At 37.9% G+C, this 11,505-nt stretch overlaps 3 protein-coding genes across 3 annotated transcripts; 2 read left to right on the top strand and 1 right to left on the bottom strand.

Annotated features, from left to right (window-relative positions):
• Window positions 1–2,567: 2,567 nt before the first annotated feature.
• On the top strand, window positions 2,568–3,896 carry LOC145208895 (uncharacterized). Its single transcript, XM_080079140.1, has 5 exons — window positions 2,568–2,639; window positions 2,723–2,774; window positions 2,839–2,973; window positions 3,095–3,257; window positions 3,378–3,896. The coding sequence occupies exons 1-5, from the start codon at window positions 2,613–2,615 to the stop codon at window positions 3,625–3,627; spliced, it is 627 nt and encodes a 208-aa protein (XP_079935266.1). The 5' UTR covers window positions 2,568–2,612; the 3' UTR covers window positions 3,628–3,896.
• A 2,855-nt stretch (window positions 3,897–6,751) lies between these two features.
• Window positions 6,752–9,101, bottom strand: LOC145208991 (uncharacterized). The gene is made up of 6 exons (XM_080079244.1): window positions 8,633–9,101; window positions 8,501–8,570; window positions 8,274–8,319; window positions 7,870–7,989; window positions 7,382–7,550; window positions 6,752–7,097 (listed from the first exon to the last, which is right to left on the bottom strand). The coding sequence occupies exons 1-6, from the start codon at window positions 8,833–8,835 to the stop codon at window positions 6,839–6,841; spliced, it is 867 nt and encodes a 288-aa protein (XP_079935370.1). The 5' UTR covers window positions 8,836–9,101; the 3' UTR covers window positions 6,752–6,838.
• LOC145208992 (uncharacterized) lies at window positions 9,085–9,980 on the top strand. Its single transcript, XM_080079245.1, has one exon. It carries the CDS (start codon window positions 9,085–9,087, stop codon window positions 9,820–9,822), a length of 738 nt encoding a protein of 245 aa, XP_079935371.1. The 3' UTR covers window positions 9,823–9,980.
• The last annotated feature ends 1,525 nt before the right edge of the window (window positions 9,981–11,505 follow it).

Raw genomic sequence — 11,505 nt, 5'->3', positions numbered from 1 at the left:
TTAAGGTTTACCTTTCTTGTCACCACAATCTATTTTTTAAATCAAAGAAAATGATAGACGTTACATTTTAACTGCATTTAGGCAGCAAAGTTCAACTTGCGCGTTTTGTTTGCAATCTATTTAAATCGTATTTGTAATCACTTACAAGCAACCTGTGTTGTTTGTTTGTTTTGTTTTAATCTCCGGAAAACAATGTCTAATTGCATACCGAGCCTGCTGTCGGGCTTTGTGCTTCATTATTTTTTACTTTAGGTTGCCCTTGATTTTGTTTCCTGTTTTTGCCAGTTGGTGACATAAATTTCGTACCTACGATTACTTTTTACCGGATTTGAGCAGAACCGTTAGCGCAAAATGTCAAGACTTGATTAGAACTCGATCGCAATTGTTCTTAACACAAGGTGGCCGGGTTGCTTTAGAACTGATCCAGGGCTTCCAAACTCCCTAAAACTAACCACCACAACTTGTCTGGTCTGTTTTAGGAGACCATGTACATGCCAAAAAACGTATCGGCATCTTGATCTGTAACAAGCTTAGTATGGGGACTTGTACGAGTTTCCACATATAAGTTACTATTCTTGCTCAGATTAAGAACTGCCCCGTGGTATGAAACTTTATAACTACGCTTTTGTCCTTTTTCTAGCCCTCCCAAATAGTAGTTGTTTTCTAGAACAGTGGTATTAAAGGACGCCCCCGAAGGTTGTAAATGTGTGCTGTGTCGATGCAGAGAAGCTCTTCCTAACATGAAAAAATCATTATTAGGCATTTGAGAAAAGAACAACATGTTATAAATTACCACACGATGTTATCGAATTCTTTACTAAGATTATAGTTAATTGTTCGACTCTGTTGGAACATACAGCATATCAGATAATTTCGTATCGCTTACTGTGTCGACTATAGTTGAACTTGACTTGACTGTATACGTAGTATCTTCCGGTCTTCGGGACTGTTAAAAAGTTTTTGGTGAGATTAACCCCGTGGCAAAGAAAAGTCTTCCCTGCTTCTTGGTGCCTCCAGTATTTGACCATTCGTTGAACTCCACCTAAGCAAATAAAACGTATCATATTTAACTTTTGTCCTGTCTTCAGGGCAATGCGTTTTTCACAAATATCCTCGAGTTTACTTTTGTTGTTGTCATAATGGTAAGTGTTGTCATTAAAGCGTCCTACAAAATTCACATCCCACCTTTTTTGGAATGTTTGTGTTTTTTGAAAGCGGTTACGTGTCCGATAGGTCTTCTTACTTCTAAGTAAGCATCTTGCGCTCCTTCCATTTCGCCATGAATCAATTTTCGCACCACTGACGTAAAACAAATCAAAAACGGTAACTTTCTAGTATTTTATTCCGCTTTAAACTCACACCAGATAAAAACATCACGTAATACAGATGTGGTGTATCTTTCAATGCATGTTCATTACCTTTGAGGGAGTCGTGTGTTTCCGGAATGACGTCACACTTTTTTCGCACGTCATGAAAAATCTTTTTCACCTTCTGCAATAGTAAAACAAAAGCGCCTGAATAAGAGAAGGTTAAAAACAAACCCGAACCGACCAAAACTACGGATAGCGGGTTGACAAAAAACAGGAACTTAGCCTACATTGTGTGCCGCTGGTCCCAGAGGTTTTGGTTCCGACTTCAAAGCAGCACTTAGACTTGCTTCTTGGCTATGAAGGTTTTTTATTGCAGAATCTGTAAAATGACGATGTTAACTATTGAAAAATTTAACGACCAACTTTCGCAGTGCCATTCGAAACCGCGTTTTAAGTTACACATTTGAGGTGTTTGTCAAGCTAATAAAGCTTAAAATACACAGCCTATACTGTTTCCTACACCGCTGTTGGTGTGTGTACCAGGCATTAGCATTTACAAACTTGCCAGCTGGAGCTTTTACAACTGCACATCAGCAGCTTGAGCTGTTTTAAACAACAATTAAGATTTTCTTTTTATAGTATAGCTTACCCAAACGTGATGATAGTGCTTCTGATTCTTTCCAGGCTATATGCAGTACAACGCCATAAGCCAACATTACACAAACCAGAGAACATACAGAAAACAGCGACTTTAAATGTTTCATTTTGAAACGCAACGTTAGTTACATTCACACAAGCTTGACTGTCCCAGTCTTTGAAAGGGAACGACAACAACGATATATTTATCGTTTGCCCAAGAGGAACTATCAACAGCCTTCTTCACTTCGAAACACATTGCGTACCTGAACAACTGCGACTTAAACAACTAGTCAATCCGACGTTTGCAGGCATGAATCATGGTGACAATCAAGGATAAATCGAAGGTTGTGGACGACGTAGCTAAATCTGCTTTTATAACAAGTGTATTTTACTTGGTCGTATTGGTGGTAGTAGCAGTTTACGCAGTAAGCATGCAGAGCTACTATAAAAACAAAATTGCTGACATAGAGAGTCAAAATTGTTGGGAATGCTGTAAAAACGAAACCTTCAGTTTAACTATATGCAATCATTGTAACTTAAGGTGAGTAGACTTGAACTGTGTTAGTTTATACAGTAATGAAACCGTTGGTTGAAACGATTTTTTTGTATTCTAGCCGAAACGTTTGCAGTCTGCTTGTGAATCGAAGCTTTGCAGGCCCAAACATGTATTCTGAAGCCGAAATTGAAAAGGTGGCAACACATGCAAGCGTAGCTTTCAACTGAGAAACATTATGATGTTTGGCTTACGAAACTTATTTTGTTTTGTCCAACAGATTGTCGAAGATGAACAAAGACGTATGTTAGAACATTGGAAAATAGATGAGGGTATAAGAAACAGAAAACGTATGTCTTTGTTAAGCTTTAACCATTTCCAACGTAATTTTTACAGTGGGAAAAGCGTTAAAAGAAGACAAGAAATACAAAGATATCAAAGCAAACCTGTACAACACCGTTATTGGCACTTTACGTCGCCCAGCAGCTCACCTGACTTGCAAACATTCATCGACTTACTTGCAACCATCTGGTACAGTTTTAAATAAATTGCTTTTGCATCTATGTGAATGTAGAAAGCCATTATACCGATGCATATACATTTGGTTGCATGCACTACTTTGTACAACTGCGAATGCTGTGTCTTTGTTAAGGTTCATATCAATACATACGAGAATGGCAAACTGGCGAAGGGGCGGGAACTGTGTTTGTCGAGGGCATTCGTTGCAATTCTACTACAGGTCAGGTGACTATTACGAAACCGGGAAAGTATAGCATTCATTTGCACACATCATTTGAAAAACAGCGAAACACAACGTAAGTTAAACCTAGTTATTCAAACTTAGTCATGTTTGTTTTAATTAGAATATTCGGATCTGGGACTTTAGCCTGCATGAAAAATTCATTGTAGAGTACTTACTTTATAAGCATCTACAGGAAAGGAAATTGCGAATTTGTTCAAGAAGTGAATTTGCTGGATCGTGCAACATACAAGCTAACTCGATTGCTGGAAGCAAGTAAGCTATTCGGATGTGAGTGTGATACAAATCGTCGTGAAACTCTTGACTCAAGTGTAGTCCGTGAACTCAACGAACACGACACTCTCGAAGTGAGACTCAAAATGCCGGAGCACACAAAACTCCTAAAACAACAACATGAAACATACTTTGACGTGATTATGGTGTAATCACTACACTGTGCACTGTTAGTGCGTTATTCCGGTCATGATTTGGTTTTGTGAGGTTTTTTTTAGTTTTATGGTCGAGGTGTATGTTGTGGATATGCACTCCTGCTTTATGAGCATTTGTTCTCCCTTTTTTGTACATGCATATGAGGTTTGGCACAATTGCATTTAAATCGCATGTGATTTATTTTCTAAATGCAAACGAAATTTTGTATTTTTTGTGAATACGTGGTACAATTTTATTCGCAATAAAGAACACCTGCCATTGTCAACGTCCCTCTTCGTGCAAAAACAAAAACCTGTTATTTGTGTAATGTTGCACATCTTGTTCGAAATTCTCCACTATGAGGCGTTTTATATGTTTTGAAATCGGGTTATTGCGAATATCACGGTCTTCTGTGGCGGGAAGTAACTGCAGGACATGTCTAAGGTGAAACCTCTTTGATGTAAGTATATAGTGCAGTGGTCGTCAACCTATGGGTCGCGACCCCAAGTGGGGTCGCCTAAACTTTTTCTGGGGTCGCAATAAGTCGCTTTAATTTATTGCATTTTAAAATTGATTACAGAAAATAAAACTAATATTATGTTCTTTTAGATCGCAACTTTTGCTCTTGTTTTGTGTTACAGCTTGCTACCTCATGTTGCAATTAAATCGTGGTAGTGAAAAAACACAAAATGCCTTTATCGCGTAACAATGGGTTTGGACAACGTTTATCTTGACTCAACACTATAAGTTTGTATTATTTAAGGTGACACCAGAACGAGTGAATAGTTATTTATGTAACGTACCCAACTATGTCAAATTTTTCTATTCCCGTTTTCAACCACGTGGCTGTGTGAAGCAGGATTTAGTGCAACGAGTGTTTTAGAAACGAAACATCGTAATCGATTGGAAGTGGAGCATGACATGCGGTTAAGCTTGTGCAAAGTCAAGCCGCGGCTTCAAAAACTTGTGGACAGTATACAGGCGCAACCATTTCACTAACAGTGCAAACTAAATGTTGAACAATTTGACAAGTTTGTGTTCCGAAAATTGGGTTTCTGTCTTAAATGAAACACTTTTGTATAGTCATTTTTCGGAATACTTTTGTATCGCCATATTTGTTTGTAATTATGTACAGTTTGTGAACTTGTTCTTTCGTTTCAGCATTACTTAAAACATTTTTCTCAGTGTTGATAAAAATGGGGTCGCATGCAAATTCTGATTTCATTTTCCCTTAAATTGGGGTCGCCTATAAAAAAGGTTGAAGACCACTGATATAGTGAATGTAAGTAGCACACAACAAACAGAGATGATTTGCCGAAGTAGTCAGATATATTTGCAATGCTTGTCATTAGTCCGGACATGAAATCCAACCTTGCCAAAAAAGCGTAAGCATAGTCTTTGCTTTGAATTGGGTTCCGCTACTGTTGTACTTTCTTTTAAAAGTTGGCCTTGGGAGAAGGTTAAACCAACTTTATTTGTGGTTCCGTCGAAACACAACTCACGTATGTCTAGTGGTCGACACATTAGTTTTTCTGTCAAGAATGAATTAAACACAAAAACAAAGCAAGGTGTGCTTAAGTCAGCTTGTGCGTGACATCAGACTAGCTTAAGAAACAACCAACGTAATCTGACAGTTGTGACAAGTAGTAATTTATCTGTCTACTCTCTATTGACACAAACCTGAAAATGTGGTAATGGTTGTCGCATGTGATGCGTCGAAGTTGCCAAAGGCTTGTGTTGTTACGTCATAGGCGATACTATAGTTTTCTCGTGGGTAACCAACCGTACAGCTTTTGTGTCACTGGTTTTTATTTGTGCGTTTTAGTTCCCTATTTCGGCAAAACTGTTCTTTCGCTTTGCTTTTGAAAAGCCTATAGACATTGGTTGCGTAAAACCCCCAACCGATATTCTCTCATTCTTTACCATTCGTGTAGTAAAATTTCCCCGCAACGCAACGGTTCCTGGGGAACGATAATAAACTTTATGTTCAAATTAAATGAACGCCAAACAGTTTATAACGAAGACCGCCAAATAGTCTGTAACGGGTGTGTTGGCAAGCTGCGTCATGCTGAGTCTAAACATTGTAATAAAACACATGTTTTGTACCATCATTTCCACATTAGGTTTGTCACATCATGCCCAGTACTTTATTGGAAGTTTACTGTCTGTGTTTGTCACACATCAATACAGTTGTTGACCGAAATGGCAGGAGTGTTTGCAGTCGCTCGTGTTCAAAAACTTAAACGGTTGATTGCTCCAGTTTTTGCAAGACGGACTTTTTTGCAAATACGCGCAAACAAAGGCCTTAGTGCACAGCTCGGCGTAACTTAATGCTACTTACCTTATAACTGGTTGGCACATTTTGTCATTTGATTGATAAAATTAATTGTTTTATCCGTACTAAAACTTTTGCAGGCATTTCTACACCCTGCAACGGGGTATTTGTGTAACGGTAACGAAAAAGATTTGGAAAATGAAAAGCAATTAAAAAATAATAATTGCAAAAATTAATTATTGGAGCTTTCTTTCCAAATTATTGATTACCGCGAACAAGCAAAACTTTAGTTCCTGCCAACGAAAGTCAACAATACAATGTTTGATTAGTGGCGCAAGGTTCTCCTATTTCAAAGAGTGCTGTTACGGCAATTGCACCAACACATCTTTACGCCCACGTTTACAGCTCAGATGGAATTACCCGTTCAAAGTTTACAACTCTTTTCAGAACCTCATATCAGTATACAAGTTTCTGTTCCTCTTTTTAAGTACGGTATTTTTAGCTTTCTGTACTTTCTGTAAATAAAGCCGGCCAGTCGCAACCTTTACATTTAAAAACCTTCATTTCAACATATTTACCAGCTTCGATTGCAAGAAGTGTTTTAAAATGGACTATAAATAGTTGATTGTTTTTGATATAACAAGTATTATATTGAAACTTTACATTGTGCCCAAATTTTCACGTATGTTATGACACGACAAACCTCGTCATTTAACTTCTGTAATCATAATAATGATTAAGTGTATTTAGCACAACTGCTGCAGAAAGAGTGAAACTCCAATATTACTACAATGGTTTGCGGGGAATTTTTGAGCAACCTAACACTTTCAATCAGGCATGTGTATTTTGTCAAATATTAGACAGCATCCAATCGTTCCGTATGTATTTGGCGATTGCAAGCACAAAAATATCTACATGCTGTGAAGAATGAAGATGCCGTTGGTAAAAAAACATTACACTCTAAATATTCCAAAATATGTTTGTGTATCAGCGTCACCGATGGTCACGTGATCTGGCATCTGGTAGACGACGGTCAGTGTTTCATTCTTCGCAAGCCGATAAACTCCCATAGTGTCAAGGGTGAAGAACCCAAAAGGTTTATTTTGCTGCAAACTTGGCAGTTTTTGATTTGTTTTTCTGCAATTTGGGACCGTTTCGCTTGACTTGATTAGTACGCCCGTTTTTCGGTTGACTTGGTGCGACAATTGACACCTGTGTAAAAACACGTTTTTTTACACAACTATGTTAATGATCATACCTTAAACTTGTTGGTCAAAATACAACTTACACAAAGCATAATCACTCGTTCAGATTGTGTTGTGTTTTTGTATAGAAAGCAAAAAGACTCTTGCTTCAAATCAGTTAAATATTTAGAATGTTTCTTAAAGGGGGGTACATGTAATCATTTATGCTCAAAAATGTTTAATATTTTATAACAGTTCGTAAATCTTAGTTTTTTATTTATAACAGTTTGAAAAATCTAATGTTTAACGTACTTTTCTGATTTTGATCTTGATGAAACAAACGTGGTGTGCAGATATACTTTGTACACTCCGTCAACCGTTACGTTCAGGTGGGCACTATTGTTGCTGTACATAAATGGACTAGAAAAAGCAAAACGGGCTCCCTGTTGCCACTCCCATGAGTTCATAGTGTATACATCACCTAAAAAAGTCAATAATTCGATAATAGAAACATATCGACACACCAATAGCACTTCCTTGTAGTGGGGTTTAATATATATTATCAGAAAAAAATACGGATTTAACTTCCAGTCCATGCATTTGGATTTGAAACAGGTTTCCTTTTTTGATGCATTATTTTCATTACGTGGCTAATATATTTGATCCGGCCTATTCTGCGACAGCAGGGCTTCAAATGTGCCAATATGAGTTGTAAAGCTTACAAATAAACAACGAATGTAAAGATAAAGTACATGTTTTATTACGAAGTATTTTATCACACTGAGAACAAAAAACGAAACCTGTTTTCTTTGGTTGTCCTTTGGCTGTTAGATGTCCATAGGTCAGTTGTGGAGATGTAAGTTGTTTTGAAAACTCTTTTATATGTTTCAACACTTTGTTGCTGCCGAACGCTTTTGGGACTAAGAAAATAGAAGTGTTTTTTTCAAGGATTTTCCGAACGGGTTTTTGTTTTGTTTTTTTGACCAGATTTAATTCTTTTAAATGTTATTCTGAAATCAATAACGTTTGTGGTAGCGATCACAATAAACAAGCGACAGGTTCACCAAAGAAATATAGGGTTTAACTCCGGTTCGGGTTGTAGAGAAATAAAAGTTACTGTTCGGATTTTATGAATTTAACAGCCAAACTCGTTCGCGGGATTATATTTAATTCCGGTTTGACTCCTCGTTGGCCTCATACTTACCCTTTATATCGAAGTTACTTCCCTTACTTATCCTTTTCACCACTATCTGAAAACAACAAAATTGCCCGGTAATGCAAAGTAAGCTATGTCATCGTTGAATGGTTTCATACAATAGCAAAGAATGGCATTGGTTTTATCGAGCTAAGTGTCCTCGAAAGTTAAAACAACGAGCGCTAATTTAGACCAAAAAATACTATTTGTTTCATTATAGAAAGCAATATGTTTACCTCGGTGATTTTCTCGTTGTTAAAGATAACACGTTTTTCAGCAATGCTGTCGGTGTTAGCCATTCCAATGCTGTAAACAAAATTAATTTTATTTGGTTGTAAAGTGTAGTTAAATACATACGCAAAACTTACGGTTTTCCATATTGTGTGCAATTGGCGTTTTCGAGGCAGAGATATATACTTGCCCTCGTGTCTTCTGCTTTTTGTAGCGTAGCGTCATATTCTTGAAACTGCTTGCTAATACTGTATGTGACTACGACCAAGGGCGGAAAAAACAGCGAAGACAGAATGGCAAACACTGAGCTATATATAATTATCCCTTGTTTATCTTGCATGTCATTGAATTCTGAATTTTGCTGTCTTGTATACTATGATGCATCAAAAGTGTTAACTTTATCTTGTCTACGGTTAAATAAAAAAATTGAATTTTCTGCTGGTCGTCGTGCTGGACGGACGTGTTTTTGGAGCTGCTGCAATTGCTTAAAGTTTCTGTATTTTGCACGCTTTATATTGATGACTTCGTAGTCAAAACTTCTAGGAATATCTCCTGTAGCAAACGTCGAAAGATTTTGGTGACACAAATCATGAATAACGTTACAGTAAGGAAAAGTAGAACTGATACAAGTGCTGAACTAAAAGAAAACTCTGAGCCCACAATGCGTGACTTGTTTAACCTGATGCAATCTATGGATCGGCGCCTGACCTCAATTGAAAACGACCTGAGGGAACGCGTCGGACAAGTTGAAACTAGCCTCGAGAATGCGCATCAACGCATTGATGAGCTCGAAGGCAAAGTAGCTTTGTTAGAAAACAACCTCAGGGAAACGCAACTTCAATCGAAGCAAGAGCGTGTTATGGATGAGCTGCGCTCAAAAGAGTTTAATTTACTGTTTCATGGCATCCCGCAATCTAATGATGAATCTCCAGAACAAACTGAACACATTGTTCGCACGTTTTTAACCGATAAGCTGCAGTACCCACATTCTGATCTAACTAAGATTGAATTTAGTAATGTACACCGCCTGCCGCACCGCTCGTCTTCTACGGCGAATACTGGACCTAGTGATTTGCCCAAATCTCCACCAATTGTCGTAAAGTTTATCAAAATGTCGGACAAAAGAAAAATTCATTCTCTTGCTGGTCGGGCCCGGTCTTACAACGCTAACATTACAAGGCATCTACCAACTTCCATGCAATCGCAAAGAAAACTCCTGATTCATCATGCCAACAAGTTCTACAAGCAAGGGAAAACAATTAGATGGAAAATTTTGCAAGCAGATTACTGTCTTTTTGTCAACGGTGAGCGATTTACTGATATCTAGCTCCTTTTCTTGTGTATAAATGTCTCATTTCGTAGGTAGTTTAACTGTTTGTCACATTAACGCTCGTAGTATATTTGCTCATAACTCATCCGTGAAATTGGATGAGCTTCATGCCATTGCATTAAATCGTGGGTTTGACATTATATGTATTACGGAAACATGGCTTGATTGTAATATTAGTGATGAATGTTTGTCAATTGATGGTTTTCCGTATAGAAAAGATAGAAACAGACACGGTGGGGGTGTCATGAGTTATGTTCGTAATGACATTTTTTGTGAGCGCATGGGCGTGTACGAGACCGATGACTGTGAAATAATGTGGCTTAAAATTACTACGCTTCCCAATTGCAGTCCGATTTTGCTGTGTGTTGGTTACCAACCTCCCGGTTACCGCAAAGCCCGTAGAGATATTTTTGCGACAACATTAAGTACCACACTTGACCTTTTTCAGCAATCCGTAAAATACAGTCTAATTGTAGGCGATTTTAATGAGCCAAATGCCACTATTTTTAATTCTTCTCTCTATTCCACTGCAACACAACGAGGGTTTGTGCAACTAATCGACCAGCCGACTAGATTTAATCATATTCTTGACTGGATTCTAGTAGACAACACTGAGTATGTGTTAGAAACTGGCGTATTACCTCCCCTTAAAAGTTTGGATCACTGCATGGTTTATGCGTCATTCAATCTGCCTCGGCATACTTTCCCCAACCACGTTGTTTATAAATGGGATTACGCGCACGGTGATTTTGATTCGCTAAACAATTCGCTAATTGCATATCCCTGGGATGATTTGCTCGCCAATTCACGCTGCGTTGACGATGCTCTTTACAATATAACGGATGTAGTGAATCAAACATGTAATACGTTTATTCCGCTTTGTTCACATAAATTAACAGCAAAGTGCAAACCGTGGATAAATTATGAAATCAAATATCTGCTTCGTCAGCGGCATCGCTGGTTTGTTAAGTGGAGAAAATTTGGTAATTCCCAACACAAATTGCAGTACAATAAAATTAGAAATGAATTACAACGTAAGATAAAGGTCGCTAAAGCCAATTACCACTCGCACATTGTTGATCAAGCACGCTTAGCATCACCTTCTTCCAGGCGGTTTTGATCACTTACAGAAAAAATTCTAAATAACAGTTCACACAAAAGCACAATTACTCCTCATTTCTCTCACAATGGAGTTAACGTATCTAACGAAGCTGATAAAGCCAAGCTCCTCAATAATCACTTTGCTTCAATCTCGACGTTACCTTTGCATATGCTCTCAATGCAATTACCCCCAATGTTAAACACAGCCACCTTATCTATATCTCCGTTCGAAGTAACTTCGTTCGAAGTTTACCAAGTATTGCGCAACCTAGACCATACAAAATCTTCGGATCCGTTGAACCTCCCTAACAAAATTCTTAAAAAATGCGCTGAATCTTTAGCATTACCATTTAGTTATTTATTCACTTACATAATATCATCGGGTACTTTTCCTAGTGAGTGGAAAAAAGCTACGATAATTCCACTGCATAAGGTAGGGTCTAAAAGTGACGTGAAAAACTATCGTCCTATTTCGCTGCTGCCTTCCCTGTCAAAAGTATTTGAGAAACTTCTTCACAAGCACATTGTCAACTTTTTAGAATGTAATAAACTCCTTAACCCGACCAATTCCGGCTTTCG

The sequence above is a fragment of the Phallusia mammillata genome, chromosome 1 (genome assembly GCF_965637545.1).
Source record: "Phallusia mammillata chromosome 1, kaPhaMamm4.hap1.1, whole genome shotgun sequence".
NCBI lineage: Eukaryota > Metazoa > Chordata > Ascidiacea > Phlebobranchia > Ascidiidae > Phallusia > Phallusia mammillata.
Note: the sequence above shows the minus strand (reverse complement) of the source record. Positions and strands in the feature narration are given on the sequence as shown.